Here is a 26090-nt window from a genome sequence, read left to right as displayed (position 1 = left end):
ATTTTTATGACTACAGATGGTAATGGTGTCCAGGTATGAAGGACCAATGTATGTATAAATGTATAAATAATTACCTACAAATAAATGCAAGTTTGATAGATGACAATCACTTATTACCCAAATATATAAAGTAAAGACAATTAATATATTTATGCATTGTCATTTATTTTGTCATTATTTATTTTGTCATTCATATTACATGTATTTGTAGTTTCCTGAGCTTTTTGTCTATTGATAGATATGTGATGAAGAAAGGCATTACAGTTGATCAGTGAAAAGCTTAGCCAGTTTTACCCACCCCCTTTTTAGAATAAGATTTTGTTTTGACGATCTACGCGACGCAATACACGACCGAGCTATGCGGAACTATACGAGCCCAAACTATGAGGCACAATACACAATATGCAACACAATGCGCTACCGAACCCTGACCAAACTACTCGGCACAATATGCGACACAATACGAGACAAAACCCCGACCGAACTTCACAACACAATGTGCGACACAATGCACAGCGCAATATGTGACGTCATACGAGACATAATACGCGACACAATGTGAGACGAAACTATGCGTCACAACACGCGATGCAATACAACACAATTCGCGACCAAACTACGTGACGCAATATGCAACACAATACGAGACAAAACTATGTGGAAAAATAAGGGACACAATACATGGCACAATACAACTAAATCAGCAACTGAACCAATACGCGACACAGCACACGCGACACAGTACACGCGACACATTATGCGACACACTATGCGACACAATATGCAACAAAACCCTGACCAAAATTCACAACACAATGCGCGACACAATGCGCAGCACTATATGCGACATAATACGCGACACAATACGTGACCAAACTAAACTATGCGTCCCAACACGAGACACAATACAACACAATTCGCGACCAAACTACGTGACACAATATGCAACACAATACGAGACTAAACTATGTGGAACAATAAGGGACACAATACATGGCACAATACAACTAAATCAATAACTGAACCAATATGCGACACAGTACACGCGACAGAGTACACGCGGCACAGTACACGCGGCACAGTAAGTGACACATTACGCAACAAAACCTCGACCAAACTTCAGACACAATGCGCGAGACAATGCGCAGCACTATATGCGACGTAATACGTGACCAAACTATTGCGTCACAACACGCGATACAATCCAACACAATTCACGACCAAACTACGTGGCACAATATGCAACACAATACGAGACCAAACTTTGTGGCACAATAAAGGACTCAATACATGGCACAATACAACTAAATTAGCAACTAAACCAATATTTGACACAGTACACGCAACACAATACGCGACAAAACCCCGACCAAACTTCACGACACAATGCGCGAGAAAATGCGCGACACAATGCGCAGCACTATATGTGACATAATACGCGAAATAATCTGCGACACAATACGTGACCAAACTGCGTCACAACACGCGACAAAATACAACACCATTCGCGACCAAACTACGTTCACAATATGCAACACAATACGAGATCAAACTATGTGGCACAATAAGGGACACAAGACATGGCACAATGCAACTAAATTAGCAACTACCAGCTCAGTAGCCTAGATGGTAGTGTGCCCGCTTTGAGACTGGGAGGTCGCTGGTTCGCGCCTCGGCCGAGACATACCTTATTATAATAATAATAATAATAATAATAATTTCCTTTGTATTGTCATTCTTTGTAACAATGTACACAGAACGAAATGTCGATACACCTGACCCGTTGTAGCGAGTCGATGCAGCCGCAGCCAGAGGGCGCCGCCATTATACCAATTAGGTATGTCTCGGTCGAGGCGCGAATTGGTATAATGGCGGCGCCCTCTGTTGGCTGCGGCTGCATCGACTCGCTACAACGGGTCAGGTGTATCGACATTTCGTTCTGTGTACATTGTTACAAAGAATGACAATACAAAGGAAATTATTATTATTATTATTATTAAACTAAACCAATATACGACACAGTACGCGTGACACAATACGCGACCAATCTACGCGACAACACAAATGACTAAATAAACGACCAAATAGATATGGATATAAATAAATGACTAAATAAAAGACAAAATAGATATGTATATAAATAAAGACTAAATAAATGACAAAATGCATACACAAATAAATAAATCTCATTTAAGTAATATATATATTTATTTGTGTTCATTTACTTATATGTCATACATTTGTAGGTCTTTTTTATTTATACATTTCATACATTTGGCAGGATCAGTCCTCAATACCCTGCGGCCTCGATGCTTTCTGAATGCGTAATCCTTGGGAGATGATCCTAATGGCCAGCTTGTTGTTTGCAAAAATAGTCCAAATTTAAGGAAACCAGGGAGTTTCTTTGTTCCCCATAGTCATCTTGAATGTGTTTGTTTGTCTTTGCATTTGTCCCTGGCAAGAGCGTTGCTTTATTCTTAGAAGCAAAGATCTATGACTGCAGATGGTCACTGTGTCCAGGAGTCCCACTTGGCGAGTCAACGTATTGTTGTTTTGGAGCATCTCCTCAATTGAAGAATTCATGGAAGTGATGGCATCGGATTATCGAAAATGTTCTCACCCAAAAACGGATCTCATCCTGTCACGTCGAAGCGTCCGCATTCCCTAGCGAGGACAGCGAGGCGACTCGTACTCTGCTCCGGCCCATCGCCAGGCGCTATTCAGAGGACTCATGTTACAGCTCGGATTAATCTGCATTCCTGAGTATCAGGATTGCTTTTTGCTCTTGACTTAAGTGCCCCCAATGACCTGATCCATTTAAAGGTCTTTGCCATCATCGAGATGTTTGTTTGCAACGGTAAAAATAGTGTCAAATCAAATTAACTGGCATTAACTGCAACTCATCTGTATAAAAAAGTTCAATGTACTATGAGAAAAAAATCCGCCTTTTTTTCAACAGCGAAATAACCCGAAATGCCAAAAGACACACACACACACACACACACACACACACACACACACACACACACACACACACACTATTGTTAAAAGAAAAGAAAAACTCAAATAATAGGAGTAAAAATTACCATCAATAAAATTAAGAAATATTTAGTGCCTCCTAGGGGTAAAAGAAAACTTCATTCCTTACTAAAAAATCCAATATGGATTAAAATAATAAGTAAAAATACATAAACTACAATAAAAATGTGCATATTTAAGACTCAAGGGGTCCAGAATTTTTCATGTAATTGACATAAGATTAGGCTAACCCAAGGGAGCTCATTGTCGGCGATCTTGCCGCCCAAAAAACACAATTTTTTTTTCTCCGTCTCTTCCCCTTTTTGTAGCTTTCTTCCTTTTATCGTTTTGTCTTTCTTTTTATCATTTTCTTAGTTTTCCTTTGTCTTTTTTGAATAGTTACCTTATATTTGCCTTCTTTTTCTTGCTTTTCTTTCTTTTTCATTTTTTTCTTCTCTTTTCTTTATTTTAGTATTTTTCCCTTTTTCCTCATTCCTTCCATGTTGCTTTTTCTTGTTTTTTCTCTTGTTTCTTTTTCCCTTTTTCTTATTTCTTTTTCTCCTTTTTAATTTATTTTTTCTTGCTTTTCTTCTTTTATCCTTTCTTTCCTCTCCCTTTTTCTTTCTTTGCACTAGGCTAGTCAAAAAAAAGAATCTTTATTTGCTTTTAGCGATTGTCTGTGGTTGCACTCCATAATACAATAACATCTAGAAGTTAACTATTACACTCTGTTCCTTTAAGATGATTTATCTTGGTTATTATTTTTTTTTCAGAAGTTTGTGATCTGTAACAACGATTTAGTTAGTATTTTGGTTTCCTTACACATTTTACATAATCTTTTTTTTTGTGTCTTGTATCTCATTCCATCCCAAATGCACTTGTCTCATCTGTGTTTACAGATATTTGGCCCTAGCATAGTAAGGACATTGGTGTGATTGAATCAAGTAGTCGTTGCAAGAGCATATAAAGGTCCAATGGAGGCTGCAAGTAGGTGTGATGCCAAACTGCTGCCTTTTTCTTTCTTTTTTGGAAGCGGAAACCAAATTAGGATTGAGTGGAAGGAACCTGAGAACCGTCCCGGGCTGTCAGAACCTGCACACAGGAGTGCAGCGCGACATTTTTGGGCCTCAATGAAAACACAATTCGATACCAAGCTGTAATGTTCTTGCGAGGACTCCACGCAGGGGCCCCTCAAATCGTTTTTTTGGGGTCTGTAACCGATAAATTTGCTAATGGGTGCTGTCAAGATGGATCCCACCCTTCATTAGTCAGCACAAACTAATTGAAGGAGACATATTCAATTCAATGAACTTTTGGAGACTTTTGTCATGTAAGTCAAGTCACATTTATTTATATAGCCCTTAATCACAAAATGTCATAAAATATTGCACAGACCACAATGACAAAATCGCCTGATCTAAAACCAACATGCGGGCAAGGAAAAACTCATAAACATTCGATGGAGGGGGGTATTTAATTAATTTAAGTTCAAATAATTCAATCTGCTTCAAATAACTGGGGGGAAAAGTCCAAATTCCAACCCATCTCTTTGAATGGAAATTATATATATTGCTTTTCAAGTCACTGAAGACCTACCAAAGCAGTTTACAATGTGCTTCACACTCGCACATTCACACACACTTACACACTGATAGCAGCACAGCCATGCAAGGCATCTATCTCCCTAGGAGTTCAGTGTCTTGCCCAAAGACACTTGGACATTGAAATCTGATGAGCCGGGAGTCGAACCTGTGACATCTTGGTTCAAGACGAGCTATTGCCGCCCCAGTTCCTATAGTATTTAAATGCATAGCAAGTCCCAGTAGGTGCATTGTTTATTGTTTTGTTTTTTGTTTTTTGAACAGGGCTACATACTTACTGGTGAGATGTCTCCCAACAAAATTGCTTTTGCATACAAAAATAATTACCATTGGGTCAAAAGTTAATTATAGAAATCTAATTAACCTTCAAAAAAAGGAGAGAGGTCATCAATGGATTTTGAACCTACAAGGAGAACAGAAGTGGATGCAAACCTCGGATATGAAATATCAGCCTGTTCTGAAAACCCTCCCTCAAGCCGTTTTCATTTTATGAAACCTCGTAGGTTACAGATCCATCCTAAAGGGTGTGGAAATCAAAGAATCATTGGCCAATAGTGACACTGATGTAAATAGTCAAAATAACGAGGTAGAATTGTAAAAAATGAATAAATAGATAAAACGTGCATCCAATGCAATCTTCTTTGCCGGTGTAGAATATGAAAAAAAACAAATGCCTATACATATATACTGTGGGAGAGCTTAAAATCACAGGATATATGTCCTTTATAAAGCATCTGACTTATTGATATAACATGTTTTATTCTGTAATTATACTCTCAGAACTGCACAGTGCCGTTTCTGTTAAGACTTCTTGGAAAGCTTGTTTATTTCCATTTCAGATGTTGACTCATTTGTCACTTGCAGGCTGGGTGCCCATTTTCCAAATGTTTGCTTCCAAAACAGCCTTTTTGTACTTTAACTTTCATTCTTGTATAGTGTGCTTTGCTGGATTGAAGGCTTTAAGTAACTGTCAATTTTAATGTCTAAACAAGCGCATTAAAACGTTGTTATTCTTCGTTTCGTCTGGTGTGTGGTGTATTGTGGCAGTATTCGCCTGGAGGGTAAAAGTCATCACACTTGATACTTAAGGAGAAGCACAAGTGTCATATCTGTCAATTTAGATGAGTTATCCTTGGGTGTTTTTCCTCACATGGTTTCTCCTTCCCCCACTATTACCTTCCCAAGTTGTGTATAGTGTACTGAGTATTGAATTTGTTAGTGCGTGCTCAGACAGATGCTTGGTTGAATATGTGATTTTTTTGTTTTTTTCACTTTGAGTGATTTAGTGAAAACAAATGAACAGCAGATTGCTATTTCTGAATCAGCTCATTTTATTGGTTTTCTGCTGTCAAAACAATTTGTCTTTTTAGTTGTTTGTTCAGAGTCATCAAAAATGCTAACAAAGTAATGGTTTAACTTAAAAAAACGATTTCTACGTAGTAAGGCGTAAAAGGTGTCACTGTATTTATTTGGTTTTTGAATTTAAAACTAAGTAAAAGGCATTTGTTTTTACTGAGAACTAATATTGACTTAATTTAGAATTGTAATTGTCTTTTCTGTCATTGACAAGAACATAGTGAACATTGTTCACAACTAGTTTAGGCGTTGCAATTCATAATAAACATTTAAAGGAGGATAGTACAGACACTGCCCTACTTACGAACGAGATTCTGGAAGATCGTTCGTAAGTTGAATTTGTCTGTTAGTTGCTTCAGTGCTATATTTTGAATGTTTATGGTTTATATAAGTATGTTTAAGGCTTGTACGTGTAACCTGTATTGTTTTGCACTAAAAAATAAACATTTCATAAAATAATATGCTTTATAAAGCTGAATAGACTTCAACTTACTTTTGGAAGATGCACTTCAAGAGGTCCTCATCCGTGTTAAAAAGTGGCCAAAAAAAGCGTTCCAACCATTTTTTTCAACCGCATCAAGCTTTCTTATTCCGCTTTCGTTTCAAAAGAAACATCTTGCCTCTTTTTTACATTTCACACCAACCATATTGAATGGATGCACGAGATATTAAACGCTAGAAATCTCAAAGTTCTTAGCGCCCTAGAGTTACAGTATACCTTGTTAGGTTTACAAACGAACCAGGAAGTAGAAGCCGGATTTCTTCTTCGGGTGGATGCTGGGTGACCTCTCAGAGCCCCACCACACGCCAGTAGCGGCAGAAAAAAGCACTACAATAGTGTCCTGCACTCGGAAAAAGGTGCACACAATACAAAATCTAACTTACAGAAATCTCCGAATATTTTTCGACATCCTGAAAAAAATGTTCGTATTGATTGTATTAGGTAAGTTGAATGGTCGTAAGTAAGGGAGCGTCAGTATGATAAATAAAAAGAATAGTAAGATAAATGGGCAAAATTAGTTACACAGAGACTGGCCTAAGTTTAAGTGCATCATAACAATAGTGCAATGAAAATACAGCAGATGTTCTGTTTTTTTTTTAACTCTACCATTCTTTTCAATCTTGGATCATCTTGATTACTCTCTGCAAGTGTATATAATGTTGTGGCTTTAGCTATAAAACCTTTAGAGTGTGGTTTTGTGTTGTTAATTGGAATTCACAAAACAGCTATAGTTCATACTTCAGGTCTGCACACACGTGTGCGTGCCTGCGGTTTCGAGACAACTCTGTGGCTTCGCTGTCATTGCGCAGGAAGTGTTGGCTCCTCCCACAAAAGGGGAAACGTGCTACATACCAGCTTTTTGGCACCAATTTGCATGTTTCCTTTTGCTTGTTGCAACAGATTTTTATGGGGTTTATTGGAAAATGACAGCAGTTGGGTTTGCTGGCAGGGTTCAGGAAAGATATTTTAATGTTTGCTTGCCTTACTTTATTATCTGAAAGAACATCTTAAGGAATTATGCAAAACTGAAAAAGTAAAAATCTTTTCAGTTACTTATCAGGTCAATCGCTTTCTATACTTTGTCCAGGGTCAGAAGTCAGTCTGAGCCACAGCAACATGTCGGACCACACTAAGCTGCCGCACGGCAAAGGGGACAAATCCCACCACGGCGGAGACTTCAGCTATGTCGGCATCGATGCCATTTTGGAGCAGATGAGGAGAAAGGCCATGAAGCAGGGCTTTGAGCTCAACATCATGGTTGTTGGTGAGTCGGACTGAAAACCGTTCTATGTGCTTGTTACAGATTGAATATTCATCAATGTACATCTCTAATTTCCACAATCAGTCCTTCCACTTTTCAAAAAATGTATTTCTTTATTAATTACAGTGAAGAAAATAAGTATTTGAACAGCCTGCTATTTTGCTATTCCTCCCACTCAGAAATCATGAAGTGGTCTGAAATTTTCATCGTAGGTGCATGAGCGATAAACTAAAGGAAAACATGCATGATTTTTTTAACGATTTATTTGTGTGATACAGCTGAAATGCAAATGAAATGATCTGCATTTATATAGCGCTTTTCAAGTCAATGACTTCCCAAAGCGCTTTACAATGTGCTCCACATTTCCCAATAGCGGCCTTGTATTGCAGCCATGTAAGACGCTAACCTGCTTATTGGGGGTATTAGGGGTTCAGTGTCTTACCCAAGGACACTTCGACATGTAACACGGACAAGCCGGGATTCGAACTGGGATCCCTTGATCCCAAGACGAGCGCTCTACCTCCTGAGCTACTGCCGCCCCACCTTTCCAGCTGCAAATAAGTATTTGAACACCTGTGTATCATCTAGAATCCGGACCCTGAAAGACGTATTAGTCGGCCTATTAGAAGTCCACCTGCACTCCATGTACTGTATCGTCCGGAATCAGATGCACCTGTATGAGGTTGTTCGTTGCAAATAATAATACAATAGCCTGTGTCCCATAGAAATAGAAATATACCACTTACAACTTGTCTTCCTCCTGCAGTTTCTCAAGCGTGTTAATGCTCATTTTGACTGTCATTTTTGTTCTAAACAATGGTTTTCAAACAAGATGCTTTTATAAAAAATGGCACGAAATACTGCAAACGAGGATAACAACGTATTTGCCTTCAGTGCGGACGGTGCTGGGCGAGAAGGAGTCCGCCTGTCCTGTCCTGCATATAGCTCCGTCCATTCTGATTGCTCACTTAATCAAATTACGCTAGGTGGTATGCTAGAGCTTCTGGGCAAAAAATAGGTTTTGTGGCTTTTCAGCATAAATTTTCTCAACAATTACCATGGATTGTTTAATGAGCTTCCATATTAAAAAATGGATTTAGTGATTTACAGCCGAAACAGGGTCAATTCGTGTGAGACTTTGACCTTAAACTGTAGTAATAATGTTTTCTCTCTATCTCTTGATCTCTCTTCTATTTCTCTCTCTCTCTCTGTGTCTCTCTATCTCTCTATTTCTCTCTCTCCATCCATCCATTATCTTCACCACTTATCCTCAATAGGGTCGCGGGGGTGCTGGAGTCCTTACCAGCTATCCTCGGCCAGTGGGCTGGGGACATCCTAAACTAATCCTGAGACATACAAGCTCTCTCTCATTGACACCTAGGGACAACTTGGACCGGACAATTAACCTGACATGCAAGTTTTTGGAATGTGAGAGGAAACCGGAGTGCCCGGAGGAAATCCACGCAAGTGCGAGGAGAACATGCAAACTCCACAAAGGAAGCTTTGATCTCACGACCTCAGAACTGTGCCGCACACGCGCTAGTCATTGCATTCATTATCATTGTGCTTCTCTCTCTCTCTCGCTCTCTTGTTCTCTTGCTCTCTCTCTTATATATATATATATATATATATATATATATATATATATATATATATATATATATGAGAGAGAGATAAATTTAGTTGCGTTAAGTTTCGGCATTGTGTCTTTTGGCTCTATGTATTCAATAGTTAAACTGTTTCTATTTTATCTCCAAGCCATATCGACTCATGAAAAGAGCCATATATGACTCTTGAGCCATAGGTTCCTGACCCTTGAGCAAGTAGCTTAAATGTATCCTACTGTGTTTAGCTGAATTCTAAGCCACACGACTCGCTAACCACATGCTAGTGCAGATAATGGAAATAACTACCTCTGTATTATAATTTACTACATCAGATTTAGCAATATGCACATTAATCTAATACTGTCTTGATTCCATCCATTATCTGTGCCGCTTATCTTCAGTAGGGTCGCAGGGTTGTTGGAGCCCATCCCAATTATCCTCAGGCAATGGGCAGGGGACGCCCTGAACTGGTTGCCACCCAATCGCAAGGGCACACAGGGACAGACAATTTGCTCGCTCATTCACTTCTAGGGACAATTTGGACCAGCCAATTAACCTGACATGCATGTATTTGGAATGTGGGAGGAAACCTGAGTGCCCGGAGGAAACACAGGGAGAACATGCAAACTCCCCACGGGGAGGCTGAGGTAGCTGGACTTGAACCCTGAACCTCTGCACCGTGTGGCTGCATGCTAACCACCCAGTGTCTCGATTCATTATTCCAAATTATGTCTTTAATGATTTAAAAAAATATATCTCTCTGTGCCCTGCAATTTCTTGCATTCTCTTTGTGGTCTGATTCGGAAGTGGTTCAGTAAAACGTCAAAGTGTTAAAGTCCCGCTGTTTCCAGTGCACCACTTGTCTGGGGCAACATTTTACGCGTTGAGGACCTCAGACAATAACTCCTCGAGTTCACCGCCCTTGCGCTTTGGTCATGTTTGCCTTGGCCAGAGCTGATATTTATCGTCAAAATAATTCAACACGACTTTAACTGCTCTCTAGACTCTCTTGAGCACATGTGGCCATCGCAGAAGCCACGCTTCCCCTCAAATAAACGACTTACCTTTCAAGCCGTCCTGCAGCTCACCGAACGCTTACTTCGGGGTTTTTTTTCTTTCTTTTGAAAAAGCTGCAGATGTTTCCAATAAAGCCATACGCAGTCAATTTTTCGTATGTGTTTACAACAGTTATTGACTCAGCATTCAATTCAAGGAAAACAATCACATGGTATCCATTAGGAAGATAGTTTTTTTTTTTTGTTTCGGTCGGGCTGCCACGTTCCTTGTTTTAGGAACAAAGAAGTTATTTTTATGGATGAACTTCGGGGCTAAATAGCGAACATGAAGTATTTAACACGGCACGAAACTGGGAGCGTCGACATAAATTCAGAGATGGGTGGTCAATTTTATTTTATTTTTTTATGAAATTGTGATTTTTTTTTAATAGGGCCAAAAAAGTATTACATAAAAAATATTAAATTCATATACTTTCATCCCTTGGTTATCGCACTTGATGGGAGTCAGCAACCCCGTGCAAAATATGATAATCCGTAGAAACGTTTATTTATTTACAAACCAAACTTACTGGCACAAGTATTTGTTTAACAAATAAAAGTATTGTACTTTAAAAATGTTTTTTTTTCTTACAAATAACCCTTGTACTGTCAAATTATAATTTCAATAAGTATTTTGCTTTATTATTGCTTGACTTGATAAATTAAGGACGCGATCTTTTTCACTTTACATGATACTTTTTCTCTATTATGTGGCCATTATGGAAAACTGCATTTACTTGCTGGTTCTGTCCTACAGAAATAAAACATTTTTGAAAAAAGCACCAGGTAGCCACTAGAGAGCACGAAAGACCCACATGTGGTTCCCGAGCAGGTTTAGGGGGTGGAGTGGTCCAACTTTGTTGGTGATATAAAGCATCTTCCTCTGTTTAGCCAATCAAAATGCAGAACGCAATGCACGATAAAATTCTGCGAGGCAGTGAACCAGTGATAACCGAAACGCGAAGAAGCCCTGGGTATAATACGTATATTATTTATATCCATACCCATATATACATCTCAATCCCACACCTACTCTAATAAATGATGCATGGGGAGAATGCATATGCCATTTCAATATTTAACCTGATTTGTATTTATAAAGCACACCTGTAGGTTGAAGTATCCATTTCAAGTCTTATTTGGTGCACAAAACCAGGAAGTAATACATATGCGTTCCTGCTGAATGACAATTATTACTTTTTTTTTAACTTTTTTTAAGGCAGTTTCTTCTGAGTTTGAGATTTTTTGTAATAGGCTAGTGCACGTGGGATGTATTTTATCAGGACTGTGAGCCAGCCAGACTCGGGGTCTGACATGCATCGACTTGCTTTATCACATCATGTGCAAATGGTATGTGTGCTTAGATGATTGATCACTTTTTTGTCAAAATACATTCTAGTAACAGATTTTAAATCGGTGCAAAAGGTTATCCAGTGTTGGTGCACAGCAATAAAAGATTTGTTCTTACCCCACAAGAAGAAATGTTTGATATATGTATATAATATATATAATCCATCTATTATTTGTACTGCTTATCTTCAGTAGGATCACAGGGGTACTGGAGCCCATCCCAGCTGTCCTCTAGGATTGGACAGGGGACACCCTTAACTGGTTGCCAGACAGTTGCAGGGCACACAGAGACAGACAACTCGCTCATTTACACCTAGGGACAATTAGGACCCACCAATCAACATGACATGCATGTTTTTGGAATGTGGGAGGAAACCCACACAAGCACTGGAAGATCATGCAAACTCTGCAAAGGAATGCTAGTAGCTGGATTTAAACCCATGACTGCAGAACTGTGCCACAGACGCGTAAACCACTAAACCACTCAGGTCTAATGCCGCCCTCTTGTGTGTGTGTGTGTGTGTGTGTGTGTGTGTGCGCGCGCGTATATATATATATATATATATATATACATATTACAGTTTTTCTCTCTATTTTTTTCTTCTTTCTCTTTTTTCCCATGGAACCTAGTGTATCTGATCCAAGACCACTGTTATTTCTTTTGTAATATTAATATACTCAAAAAGACACAGCAACATCTGAGATGTGTTTTTTCTGTATGAAATGAATACTTATCATTTTAAAATAGGAGCTATATGTAGATATTTTTTAACGTGCAAAACGTGTGTTCTTTTTTCTAAACAATTTTTGAAAATGCGTAAAATGTGTTTTTATGTTAACAAAAAAAATATTTAAAATGTGAAAAATATTTAGTTTATTTTTCATAATGGTTGAATGAATCATTTTTTTATATGGCACCAAATGATTTTTGAATAATTTTTCCTAAAAGTGCAAAACACTTCTTTCAATTAGGCATTTCTAATTGAAACACAAGTACTGTACAAAAAAAAAATTCAATTGCAAAAAATTGTTTTTATTATTTCAATGTATTTATTTTTTAATATTAGAAACAAAAAGATGATCATAGTGTTAGTGTTATATTTTTCTTGAATATTAGTAGGAAAAAAATATTTGAAATGAACTTAAGTAGTTTTTATTTTAACACTATTAGAAATAAATAATTTAAAAAGCACAATTTTATGCTATTCTTTTGGACATATAGAAAAAAAATAGATAATGATTACGCTATTATTAGTCTTTTTCTTTTTTCTTTTTCTTTAATTTTGGTTAGAAAAAAGTCAGCAAAACATGTCGAAGTGTGTATTTTTTAGCACTTCTAGGGGGAAAAACGTAATTAATAAAAAACAAATTCTGATTTAATATTATTAAAAAAAATACATGACCTATTATATAAATCTGCATTTAAAATACCCATAGTTTAGGGGTGCTGAGGGTACCCAAAATCCTCAAAAACACTGGGCAAAAAATGAGAAGAAAAATATTGAAGTTCCACCAGATCAGTTTGAGTCGTGTATTCTCCCATGTGCCTCTTAGCACTCGTTTTCATTTTCATTGCACAATACAGCGAAATCCAGTGATCAAAAAATACACACTGTCCCTTTTAAGTGTTTTGTTTTTGAATGTAGCTTTGAGTTGGTACACATCTCTATTGAACTTATATACATATCACCATGCATGATAACATTATCCACACCAGCTGACCTCGTAGATCACCACAATAGCAAAGTTTTAGGTATGGACTTTTGAGTCCATTGAGAAAAATACAAAAAAGTGTGTGTGGTCCACACATCTGTCCTCTTGACCTAAATCTGACTCTGCAGCTGTCTCACTATTTCCATGCTTCATTGACATGGGGAAATAAATGCAACCACAAACAAATGTTTTGGGGAGAGCAGAGATTACATAGGGGGCACAGCTATTTTTAAGATTATTAAATGGACATACAGTAGCTCTTTAATAAGTTTAGGGTTTAGTAGACACCCAAAATAAGAAAAGACATCATTGGATGTCTGTTCTAGAAACCCTCGCCTGAGCCCTTTTACTCAATCTCCTAGATTACAAAAGCAGATCCACCCTAAAGGGTGTGTCTATCAAAGAACAGCAAGATGATTGGCCGATAGAGAGAATGATGTAAACAGGGCATAATAGTCAAAAAAAGAAGTACATGTACAATAATGGTCAAAATCACGAACTGACGTTCTATGCAATCTCCTTCGCAGGTATCCAATATTTAAACATTGTGTGTGTAGTTTAAGGTATCCTTAAAAAGTTTAAAACTAAATATTTTCTCTATTAAGTATGGGTTAACAATGCCCAGCTGAGTTCAAATAGCCTTTATATACATATTTTTTTCACTGCGCCTATCAGCTTTTGTCTCACAAATATCATTCGCTTTCCCGCCGTGCAGCACATTACGCTGAGGAATGGGGAGAGAGTGTTACATTCACGTGCTCGCGTTTTTTAATTTTATTCCAGGACGAAAACGGTGAAAGTAAAAGTACTGATTCAAATACAGTACAAATGCTGACCCAAAACCGCAAAAGTTCATTCAAATGCGTCTCAGATAGACACGTACATACACACGCCATACAAGCAGCTTGGCGGAGGCTGCAATGATGATGGTGTCAGCAGGTAGAATATTTCAAAGTCACGGACACCACCTTTAATAATATACTTTTTATTTTATTTTATTTTTTTTATATATTCTAATTGTATATTCCTCTTATTAGTTTTGGTTTTGCATCATTAGAGTGTCTAATAACACGGTCTATCCATTAGGTCTACACGATTACCCGAAATCGAATCTGTATCGCGATTTGATGTAGTGCAAAAGTGTAATCTCAAGACACTGCGTTTTTTTTCAAGGAATTATGATTACAATTCATTTGCATTAAAGTCGTCACAGTTCGAGTTATAACAGCGCCAGCCAATCAGAGGTAAGTTTTAATAGCACTAGCCAATAAAGTAGAGGCGAGGTTTCTTAGCAGTGCGACTGTAAAAGGCTGGTGTAAATCATCAGCCAAACAGCCCTTGCCCAAATGGCCACCAAAACAAACGCGTCAGCTCGTAACTTCAGCAGCTCCGTACATTGAAAAGCAATGTATCAATTCAATCGCACTCTGAGGAAAGTCAGAGCAAAGAAAGGCTGATCATCAGCGGGTGCTCCGTGGATTGTTATCGCGTTCTGGAATCGACACACAGTGTCTGGAGGGAGAAGTAAATCCTAGGATAACATGGCTAGTCACTTACGCCAGATCCATTACCCATTAACGGATGAATTGGAGCTACTACTTGTGGAAAACCACTACCTTTGTTAATCTTCTATCTTAACCATCGTGTAGACCTTGCAGAAGCCGTAATTACCTGACGCTAGCATTTGGATAACCAGCCGCTCTTAAAATCGCTTTTTTACACGGAAAGGAGAAGCCCCCCCAATTTTGTAGTACTTTTGTATAATGACAATAAAGACCATTTATTTGACTGCAATTTGTTTCTATTTGTAAAACTATAGTTGTGTTTTTTTTTTTTCATTTATATTCTATTAGTTGGTAATAACGTCATCTACTGGTACATGTTACTATTTTCAAGTATTCCTTAAAAAAAAAGCTATCACCTAAAATGCACCTTTCTTTTGAAATCAAAAATTGCATTGAAATTGCAGTACAGGTCTGAAAAACACAAATTGCCTTTTGGTGGTCTGTTTTTTTGAGCAGGGGGTTGGGGTTTAAAGCCCCCAAAGCTATACCTGTTGTCTTAAACCCCTAATTTATGGGGGCCACTTGAGATAGTGTCTCTTTGGGCTGCATTAACATGCAACTTTGATGTCAAGGATTGGGGGCGGCAAAATGCCGTTTTGCAAACTGTAAATGACCCCAGGCCACCAGTTTGAGACCCCTGCCAAAAGATGACTCTAGGGCAGGGGTCTATAACCTTTTTGAAGCTGATAACTACTTGTTTGTTCCAGATTAACGCAAGAAGCTCTCAGTTTGACATGCATTTCTGAAATAACAAATGTTAGCATGTCGTTACTATGTCTTTGCAATGTTATAATTACCTATGCTATTAGTAGATGGTTATTATGAACGGAAGTATAATAGGCTCAGCCAACCAATGTATTTTAGCCACTGCAGGATATAAAAACTTTGTATCAGCATTTAGTTATTGTCCTTCCTGATGGTCATGTTACCAATATTAGCCTTAAAAACTTCATTAAAAACAATACTGATTTGATTAATAAGCAAAAATACATGAACTATCATATTAACAAGAATTGATTTCATTGTCGTAGGTCGAGAAACTTGTATTTATTTTACATAACATGAGGCTCACCTGAAGGCAGCTGACATATTTGTCCATCTTGCTGCTTAGGGTATCCTAAAAAAACAAAAACCTTGCTTAAGGCTGAAAAAAATGAAAAGAAAAACGGTGTGGTTTGGTCACTTTGAGTCTCTGTAGTTTGTATTCTTCCTTGTGGTTTCTGGCACTCATTGGGTATTTTTGTATTCTTTATCTTTTATTTTTTACAACAAGGATACTGCTGGAAGTGTGAATTTCCCTACGGGGATGAATAAAGTATCTATCTATATATGTCTCTCCGTCTCTCTCTCTGTCTCTCTCTCTCTCTCTCTGTCTCTCTCTCTCGCTCTCTCTCTACACCTCTATCTATCTAGACCTATCTATCTGGTTGCACTACGCAATAAAGCGACATTTAGTGGTTGTTGCAGATTAGTGCTAAGGGCCATCAGTTTGATATGCGTTTCCGAAATAACCGTTATTGTATTATTATTTTCCTTTATTAATGACTGTTATTACACGGTATTTGTAGGAGTGGGACTAAAACAGGCTTCCACAACCAATGTATTTTTCCAAAGGTTTTTTGCCACTAAAGCAAGGGTGTTAAACTAAAATTCACAGTTGGCCAAAATTTTTAATCGATCTAAGTTGCTTTGACGAATGAACCTTTTAAATATGAAACTAAACAAGTTTTGAATAAAGAATGTATTTTTCTAGTTCAATGCAGGCTTGTCATTGGCTGCAGAGTAAGCAAATTGCCAAACGAACCGAAATTTCCAAACCAAAGATTTCGAAATCTGAATAATACAAACGTTTGTTTGAAAAAAATAAAAATATTTCAGGTTTTTTTTTGGGGGGGGGTGAAAAAGTTGTCGGACAACCGGGCGGAGGCATTTTGTAATTTGTACGCCCGACGTAAAAGATGCACGCCCCGGGCGTCCGGGCAGACGTTGTTTCAAAAACTACAAGGGTGTCCAACTAAAATTCAAAGTTGGCCAAAATTTTAAATCGATATCAGCTGCTTTGACGAATGAACCTTTTAAATATGAAACTAAACAAGTTTTGATTTAAGAATGTATTTTTCTTTACCCCAATGCGCCCCGCGACTCCAAATAATTGCTCACCCCTGCACTGCAGCATGACAAAACATTAATTAATTGCCCACTCTTTGTCGTCATATTTGGTCAATACTAGCCTTAAAAAGTCTTCATTTGTCTTGTGCATCTTATTTTTTGTGATACAGGACAAAGCGGCCTCGGCAAGTCCACCCTGATGAACACGCTTTTCAAATCCAAGGTGAGCCGCAAGTCGGCGGAGCCCAACGCACAGGACAGAATCCCTAAAACTGTGGAAATCAAGTCCATCAGTCACGGTGGGGAAATCCGTCACTCAAAAACAGGCATTTTTGTGGGCATTCCTGGTCTTTATTTGACTTTGTGTTTCCCCCATCCCTGTGTCCAGATATTGAGGAGAAAGGCGTAAGGATGAAGCTGACTGTCATCGATACGCCAGGCTTCGGCGATCAGATCAACAATGAAAACTGGTGAAGTTGCCTTCAGTTTTTGAGCCTGTTCTGTCCATTATGGGTTCTATTTTGATTTATGTGACCTTTATTTCCACTTCCTCTTAGCTGGCAGCCCATCATGAAGTTCATCAACGACCAGTACGAAGCTTACTTGCAAGAGGAGATCAACATCGACAGGAAGAAAAGGATTCCTGACTCCAGGGTGCACTGCTGCATATACTTCATCCCGCCCACTGGCCACTGGTGAGCACAAAAAGCCATTGTGCCGTTCTATCTTGTGTTTAAAATGAAATAGTTTTGGAACTTGAGTGGCAATTGCATTTACCTCCAATGACCAATAGAGGACGCCAAATATCCATTCTATAGAATCACCCTCAAACTCAGAAGCTACAGTTGTATTTATTAATCCGCGGTTGATTGATTAGGCCATAATTTACTAATTCAGTCAAAGACACATATACACAAGGGTTCATAAAAACACAACTAACTGTATTCAAACTTAAGTCAATAATCAAACATTTTACCAAGATGGAAATAGAAATGGGATGGATTTGCTGGAGTGTTTGAAAAAGTGGTGGGTATATTGCGGAAAGTGAAACTACCTAATGAAAGAAAAAGCAGAGAAGGTAGCTTGTCTGAGAGAGCGACAGAGACATAGTCCGAGTCAGCTGGAGTGGGCGCATGAGTCGAAGACTGTCTTTGAGACGTTTTTCACCATGAGCGTGGCTGCTTGTGGTTCTAATGTCCCGGGATAGAGAGCAAGGTGACCCTTGGAAGCATGTTGTTTAAATCTGTTCTTTATTAATAATGTTCTTATCTAGATGCAAAAATGTGGCCGATTTCATGTAACACGCCATATTGAAATACTCCATATTGAGGCATCTTGCAATTGGAACTCCTAGCAATCATGAATCATAACAAAGACAACCTTTCTTTTGATTACATGCTGACACATTTTAAATATTTATTGTAAGTATGGAAATATATCTAAGCATGACATTTTCCTGATAAGAAACAGGACTTGTGGATGACTGGTGTGCATTTTGGGGTTATTCGTCAAGGCCTGTAGAGAGACCGGTGTAATTCTGTCCATCAGGGGGCAAAGAGAGACTTGGCGTGGATCTTCCCATAAAGGGGCGTTGGTAGAGTATTCCCCGGATCGAGGTTTACTATTCACATTTTCGATACCTTGTGGATTTTCATCGTGCATTGTGTTCTGCAGCAGGCAACATACAGCAAACGCTATCATGGGGGCACATTGCAGAGGACTGTGTGTCTATGTTGGGTAGGCGTGACTGTGAACTACTGTGATGAGCTGGTGTATGCTGTCAGTTAAACAGTCGGGTGGAACAAACTGCAAAGCACAGCCACAGCTAGTATTTTAGTGGCTTGTAATTCGTTCATTAAACTCTGAGAAAAGCTAGGAGAGCGCAAAGAAATGTTGATCACCAGCAGTTGCTCTGCTGAGTGTTATAGGGTTCAGGAAGAGACAAAGGCGGTTTCAGTGAGGAAGCGAAAGTGGGCCCGCCGGTCCGGCTACATAAGAGCCTGCACAAGCCCCCGCTGCTGAGCCTGTATCACACTAACACCAGATCCATGACCGATAAAACGCATGACCCGGAACTACAATTCGTAGGAAACCGCTACAGCCGTGACTGTTGTATTCAAATCACGACAGAGACTTAGCTCAACACGATTTTCCCCCATGCTAGCGTGCAGTTGGCCAGACACGGTTATCTGAAAGGAGACACTAAAAGGTAAAGACCTGCAGTATTGTTGTCTAATTTGAGAGGACGTGGAAGTAAAGCGACTGAGTGGAAGAAAGAGAAGATCGGAAGGATGATGACTAAAAGGAAGGTTCATGTGTTAGCCTTGAGTGAAACAAAGTATTGTTGTACTATTGCTTGAATCCTTAATTGATTTGTTCATTCAACTGCAATTCTGTGTTTTGTGTTTTTATTTGTAGATCTATAGTTGTTATCTTGCAGTCTTATACATTATGTTTATTATATCTAATACATGAATGAATGTTTCTACAGTAGCAGTAGCTCAGGAGGTAGAGCGCTCGTCTTGGGATCAAGGGAGCCCAGTTCGAATCCCGGCTTGTCCGTGTTACATGTCGAAGTGTCCTTGGGTAAGACACTAAACCCCCAATAAGCAGGTTAGCGTCTTACATGGCTGCAATACAAGGCCGCTATGGGAAAATGTGAAGCACACTGTAAAGCGCTTTGGGAAGTCGTTGACTTGAAAAGCGCTATATAAATGCAGATCATTTCATTTCATTACTTCGCGGGTCTGTCTTTTGTGGGACTTTTTGGGAATGCAATCCCCACGAAAATTGGAGGATTACTGAACCCCCTAAATCCGTGAGGGTGTCTCTGGTTACAAACAGTGTTTTCTCACTTTTACATTGTGTCTGCCATTTGTCTTGGTACTCCAATAATCCCACGGGCCCTGAGTCCTTTTTGGCATCCTATCTGGGGTGTTTTCATACGTCCCTGTAACAAGGGCATCACCCGACACATCAATGCAGCACGCAAGCATATCGCTAACTACACACACATGCAAACGGCCGTGTCTCCCAGCACTGCCAAACTGCAGCAGGCCTACTGGGGATTTTCCCAAATCCATCAGTTGAACCGCATTTGGCTCTCTTGCGACCACATGTGGAAGTCATTACCTCCTCTGAGACACTCGAGGAGAACTTCGGAGAATCGCATTTAATAAAAGCTCGTGCGCTCACTCTTGGCTTGTTGGACGTTTTGTGAGAGTGCTGTGTCACGCTGACAAATTATATAAGAGTTTTCTGTTATATTGTATCCCACCTGAGGCCTACTAAGAATACTGTATAGTTGATTTAAAGGCTAAAATAAGAAGGAATGGTGTGGGATACTCGACGTCCTCAAGTGGTGGACTAGTGTAATAGAATTTTGAAGGACACACAGACTATCATAAATTACTACCAATTTTTACTGGGGGCAAGAACTATTTCTCGTTACACTAGCAGATTTATTGTATCTCTAATTTATGAATATTTTTAGTATTAATATAACTTTCACATTATATACAATGTATACACACACACACACATATATATTATATATATATATATATATATATATATGTGTATATGGCCATATTTCAACAAATCCAATAGGCGGGCTAATTTGAAATATTTCGTTTTTAGTATTACTATGCTCACTTTCAGGTTTCATAATCACTTTTTGCCTCATCAGATATTTATCGTAATTTTAAATATTTCATATCCTTATTTTACCATTTGTTTTAAGGGCTATCTTTAGTATTCATATTACTTTCATAAGAAATATTTTTTGCCGTATTTCACCAAATCCGATGGTTTTGCTCCTTTCAAATATGTTTTCATAGTTTTGTATGTAACTCAGGAATTGTTTTTAGTATTAAATTAATATAAATATTCATTTTGCCCTATCAAAAAAGTGTGGTAATTTAAATTGTTTTTTTCTTATTTTATGATTTTTATAAGATTCATTTTTAGTATTGTTATTATCACGTTATGATTGATAATCGTTTTTTATTTCGAATATTTTTTATTCTTTTTTTTTACAATTCATTTTGAAGATTTTTTTGATATCACGTCTTTTTTTTTTGCCACATATCGCTAAATCAGACATTGTTTTCATATTTTATTACATTTCTGAAGAATTTTGTTATAGTATAAATATCTACTTTCACAATTGCTAATTTTAATACATTTTATTATTTTACGGTTTGTTTTATTCATTTTTTGGCGTTAATATCACTTTCATGATATGTTTTTGTCAACATTTTGCAAAATTGAATATTTTCTCATTTTATATATTTTGTTCTTGTTTTAGTATTCAGTACTTATTATTTTCACGATAAATAAGCACTTTCACATTTCAATTGTCTTTTAGATTACTCTTTTTTTTAAATTCTATTATATAAGAATGATTTACTTTTAACAAATAATCACGTTCAATCATGTTTTGATTATAACATCAGTTGATTCTGGTCATTTAAATTATTTTTCCTACATTACAATTTGTTTATTTGAAGGATTATTTTAATTTAAAAAATGATCATTGTGACAATTCATAATCTATTTTGGGCCTTATCAAATAATTGTGTTAATTTCAAATATTTTTTCCTTATTTTGCTATTTAGTTTTCATACTATCACTTTCTTTCGTTAATTTTACTTGAAAAAAGTAAAAAATATAATAAAATCAGAAAATAATCGATATTATAAGAACCTTTACCTGCAGCTCAGTAGCCTAGATGGTAAGGCGCCCGCTTTGAGACTGGGAGGTTCGGGTTCGCGCCCCGGCCGAGTCATTCCTAAGACTTAAAAAGTGGTCGGCGGCGCCCTCTCTTGGCTGCGGCTGCATCGGGTCAGATGCAATCGACATTTCGTTCTGTGTACATTGTTACACAGAATGACAATACAAGGAAATTATTATTATTATTATTATTAATGGAAAAGAACTTATAGCTGAGAATTTTTTATTATTATTATTATTTAAAAAGAGTCAACTTTCGCACAAAAAAGACCCCTTCCTACTTCGTTCTTCGATTGTTGCTGGCTTACGGCTTTGCTAATTTTGAATTTATTTGATATCAATGTCTCGTGCATTGTGTTCTGAGCAGACAACCTTCAGCAAGCGCTATCTCAGGTGCAGGTTAGAGAAGGCTTAGTGTGTTAGTTGGGCATGACTGTATGTGTGCGTGACTGTGATAGGCTGGTGTATGCTGTCAGTCAAACAGCAGGGCAGTCGCACAAGTCAATGTGTAAAGCTACAGCTAGTATTTCCTGGTTTATAGATTATCAATCAAATTGTTATGGTAATGTTGTCAACTTACAAGGAGAAAATTCATAAATCACTGAATACATCTTGAATTTTTATTCTGGATGGGGTGTTTTTAAGAGAGCAGACCGAACCATTTCAAGGCAGTGGGTTATCTCAGACGGTGCATTGTTTACATTTTTGTTTTGTTTTACATTTTTATATTCAGCATTTTTCATCATATTTAAGCCTATCCTGTCCTTTTTTAAGGAAAAACGAGTTTTAAAAAAGCTATAATTGGTGGTGCTTGGGTTGTACTAAAAAACACTGCATTTGGGACGGTTGTATTTCAATCATCGGCGAGACCTGGTTGAAGTCGAGATTAGCTAATGCTAGCGTACAGCTATCCAGCCGCTCTCTAAATCGCTTACTTACTCTGAAGGTTGAAGGCTTCCCATTTCGTTTTACTTTTGTATTATGACAATCATTACCAATAATTAGTCAACTACAATTATGTGTTCTGGCTTTTATTTGTAGATCTCTAGTTGCCTTTCTCATGGATGTGATTTTTCCGCTAATTCGCGGAATTCCGCTTTTTTTATCTCCAAAAATAAAATTTTAAAATTTCCGGTGTTTTAATTGGTAAAAAAAAACGATTTCGTCTCGACAGCATGCCATTTGAGTGTTTCCGTAACTGAAATGAAACGTACTTGCGATTGGTTGAAGTCTCGTGTTGACCAATAAACGCGCTTGTTATAGGAGTGTGCCATTGTTCATTTCTCACACGTTTTTGCCGGGTGTTTAAAGAAAGATGTCCGTGATCGAACGCAAAGATGCTCCGCGAGCTAAAGAAATTGATAAGATTGTAAAAAACAAGTTTCGATGGGACTGGTTGGAGAAGGAATTATCTACGAATGTTGGAAAGAAGACTGTGACGAATTTGTTCAATGACTTTATTCGGAAGATCGATCGTGCCGGGAAAGCACTTTGCATTTGGTGTCATGATACCATCGACTATGGTGGGAGAGGTTTCAAAGCTCTTGAAAGTCACGCAAAGAGCAAAAAACACGTGAAAGAACTCCAGTCAAGAACGACAAATTATTCCATCGCTGGAAGTTTCGGTGCCCAAACGAAAACTCCAAAACTTTACGGCCTCCATCCCTTATTGACATCACAATCGGAAGCGGTAATAAAGAGACGTGATCCACCCCAACAACCTGTACCAGTTGCTGATAGAGTCGTGAATTTTGAGGTAGGTGGTAAACTTTTCAAATTTATTTGACAGTTTTCCCATTTTTTTCGAAAATATTATAACGTAATAAAAATGGCCATAAATATTTAACAATTACAATAATAGATTTTCATGTGTACATTACACCAACACTTTACTGTAGGGCCTATACTTATTGTACTTTCATTTATCAAATACTTGGATACGCTGCTATTAAAGAAATAAATTATTACATTTAAAATATGATTTAGGAAATTTAAAAATATTATTAAGCCTAATAGTAATCAAAACTATTGTCAGTATTTATATTTTTTAAATTAAGTACTTGTATGATATTCTACCATTGATTTTCTTAATGGCCACGATATTATTATGGTACATAATTTACTTAATATTAATAACATGGTTAATCATTGACACAAACTGCCGGTCGTCTAGGGTCTCCCTTGCCACTGGAACCATCTTCTTTACAATTAAGATAGTGGCGTTGGGGAAATGTTTTTTAATGTGACTGATTTTGAGTTGACTTAAACTGTAATTTTATATGGGATAGTTCAATATACATTGAAAATTTATGCTGTTGTCTTGTCTATTTCTTTGTCATCTGAGTGCATTGAAAGTACTTAAAAAAACCCATGAGCTCCGGGGGGGGGCTTCGCCCCACTTTTCCCCCCACCAGGGCACTGCCCTGGTCCTACCTGGTTTCCCCCCCCCCCCCCCCCAAGCTAGCAATCACCCCCCCCCCCCCCCCCCCCCCCGCTAATTTTCAGATAATTTCACTTTGGTCAAATCACATCCCTGCTTTCTGTTACAGTCACATTTTTTTTAGTCGGTAAAGACTTCATCCCTTGGGGGGTTTTTATGAAGGTGTGACGCTTCCTTGCTGATTTTTGCTTTTCATGAGGGGGTTCTGGTCCCCATTTACCATGATAACCAAGAGATTACTAAATTGTTTTCTTTAGTGGGTTTTCTAAATGAATGTATTAGCTCACCACTTGATGGCACTACTGTCCCTTTAAAGAAACTTAGGGGAAAGAAAAAAAGCCCTGCTGTTGAACTATTTTCAACCAGAAACATGTGTTTCCATCCTTTTCATGATAGGTTATCCTTTAATGCCTAACACAGCCAAGGCAAAGGTTTCATTAATATTCATATGATTACTACATAGCATTCCTATAAACCGCATCATGTGACCTTGGACCTTTCCGTGATGTCTTCTTCGACGACTTCCTCATGTTTCCGACGTTCAGCTTCGCCCACTTTAACCTCCCCGTTGGGAGGAGGTGAAAGTGTGTGTCTATGTCTGTATGTTTTTGTTAGACAACCTCCCTCACTGGGTATTTATGTCGCAGCAGCTGTTTCTTGTGGAATGTGTAAGTGTGTAACCGCGCTACGGATTTCGAGCAAGGTTGTGAGGTTCTGGTGAGCGCTAAGCCCGCATGGATTTAAGTGTATGCTTTCTAGAAGGTTTTTTTCACACGGTTTTCTACAGCTGCTTATGAGAATCTGTACACTGTATTCTCAGCACGATACGGCGCACTTTATTATAAGGCGGCCCCTCAAAAAAATTGTCTTTTGTATTTTTATTTTTAAATTTTATATAGGGGCAGCACGGCGGCGCAGTGGTTAGCGCGTGTGCGGCACAGTTCTAAGGTCTTGGGAACCTCCTGTGTGGGTTCAAATGCAGCTACCGGACTTCCTGTGCGGAGTTTGTATGTTCTCCCCGTGCTTTCGTGGGTTTCCTCCGGGCACTCCGGGATGGGCTCCAGCACCCCCGCGACCCTACTGAGGATAAGCGGTGCAGCTAATGAGATGAGATGAGATAGGGGCAGCACGGCAGCGCAGTGGTTATCGTGTGTGCGGCATAGTTCTAAGGTCTTGGGAACCTCCTGTGTGGGTTCAAATCCAGCTACCGGACTTCCTGTGCGGAGTTTGTATGTTCTCCCTGTGCTTTCGTGGGTTTCCTCCGGGCACTCCGGGATGGGCTCCAGCACCCCCGCGACCCTACTGAGGATAAGCAGTGCAGCTAATGAGATGAGATGAATGTTATATAAGGCGCATAGAATTAAAACGCCTCTTAGGGTCAGGGTTGCACAGAACTAAATAAGTGCTGTATTTGTGCATTGATTGATCAGTTGAGAGACATTAAATGAAAATGAAATGATCTGCATTTATATAGCGCTTTTCAAGTCAATGACTTCCCAAAGCGCTTTACATTGTGCTTCACATTTCCCAATAGCGGCCGTGATCTGTGCAGCCATGTAAGGCGCTAACCTGCTTATTGGGGGTTCAGTGTCTTACCCAAGGACACTTCGGCATGTAACACGGACAAGCCGGGATTCGAACTGGGATCCCTTAATCCTAAAACAATGGCTCTACCTCCTGAGCTACTGTTGCCCCAAGACAGATTATAGCTGATCACAATTGCTTAACATTGTATGCAACAGCAATCAAACCCGGATTGCAGCGGGGAGAGCGCCACAT

At 38.5% G+C, this 26090-nt stretch overlaps 1 protein-coding gene across 2 annotated transcripts in view; it reads left to right on the top strand.

Annotated features, from left to right (window-relative positions):
* LOC148360779 (neuronal-specific septin-3-like) overlaps positions 1–26090 on the top strand; it is a 147344-nt gene that overhangs the window by 106883 nt on the left and 14371 nt on the right. For both annotated transcript variants that reach the window (XM_088341690.1, XM_088341689.1), the window contains exons 3-6: positions 7565–7741; positions 17308–17436; positions 17526–17607; positions 17695–17832. In XM_088341690.1, the coding sequence (XP_088197816.1) occupies positions 7565–7741; positions 17308–17436; positions 17526–17607; positions 17695–17832 (526 nt within the window). The remainder of the gene's footprint in view (positions 1–7564; positions 7742–17307; positions 17437–17525; positions 17608–17694; positions 17833–26090) is intronic.

Source organism: Urocampus carinirostris, chromosome 8 (genome assembly GCF_059441175.1).
Source record: "Urocampus carinirostris isolate Australia breed hairy pipefish chromosome 8, RoL_Ucar_1.0, whole genome shotgun sequence".
In the NCBI taxonomy this organism is placed as follows: domain Eukaryota; kingdom Metazoa; phylum Chordata; class Actinopteri; order Syngnathiformes; family Syngnathidae; genus Urocampus; species Urocampus carinirostris.
Note: the sequence above shows the minus strand (reverse complement) of the source record. Positions and strands in the feature narration are given on the sequence as shown.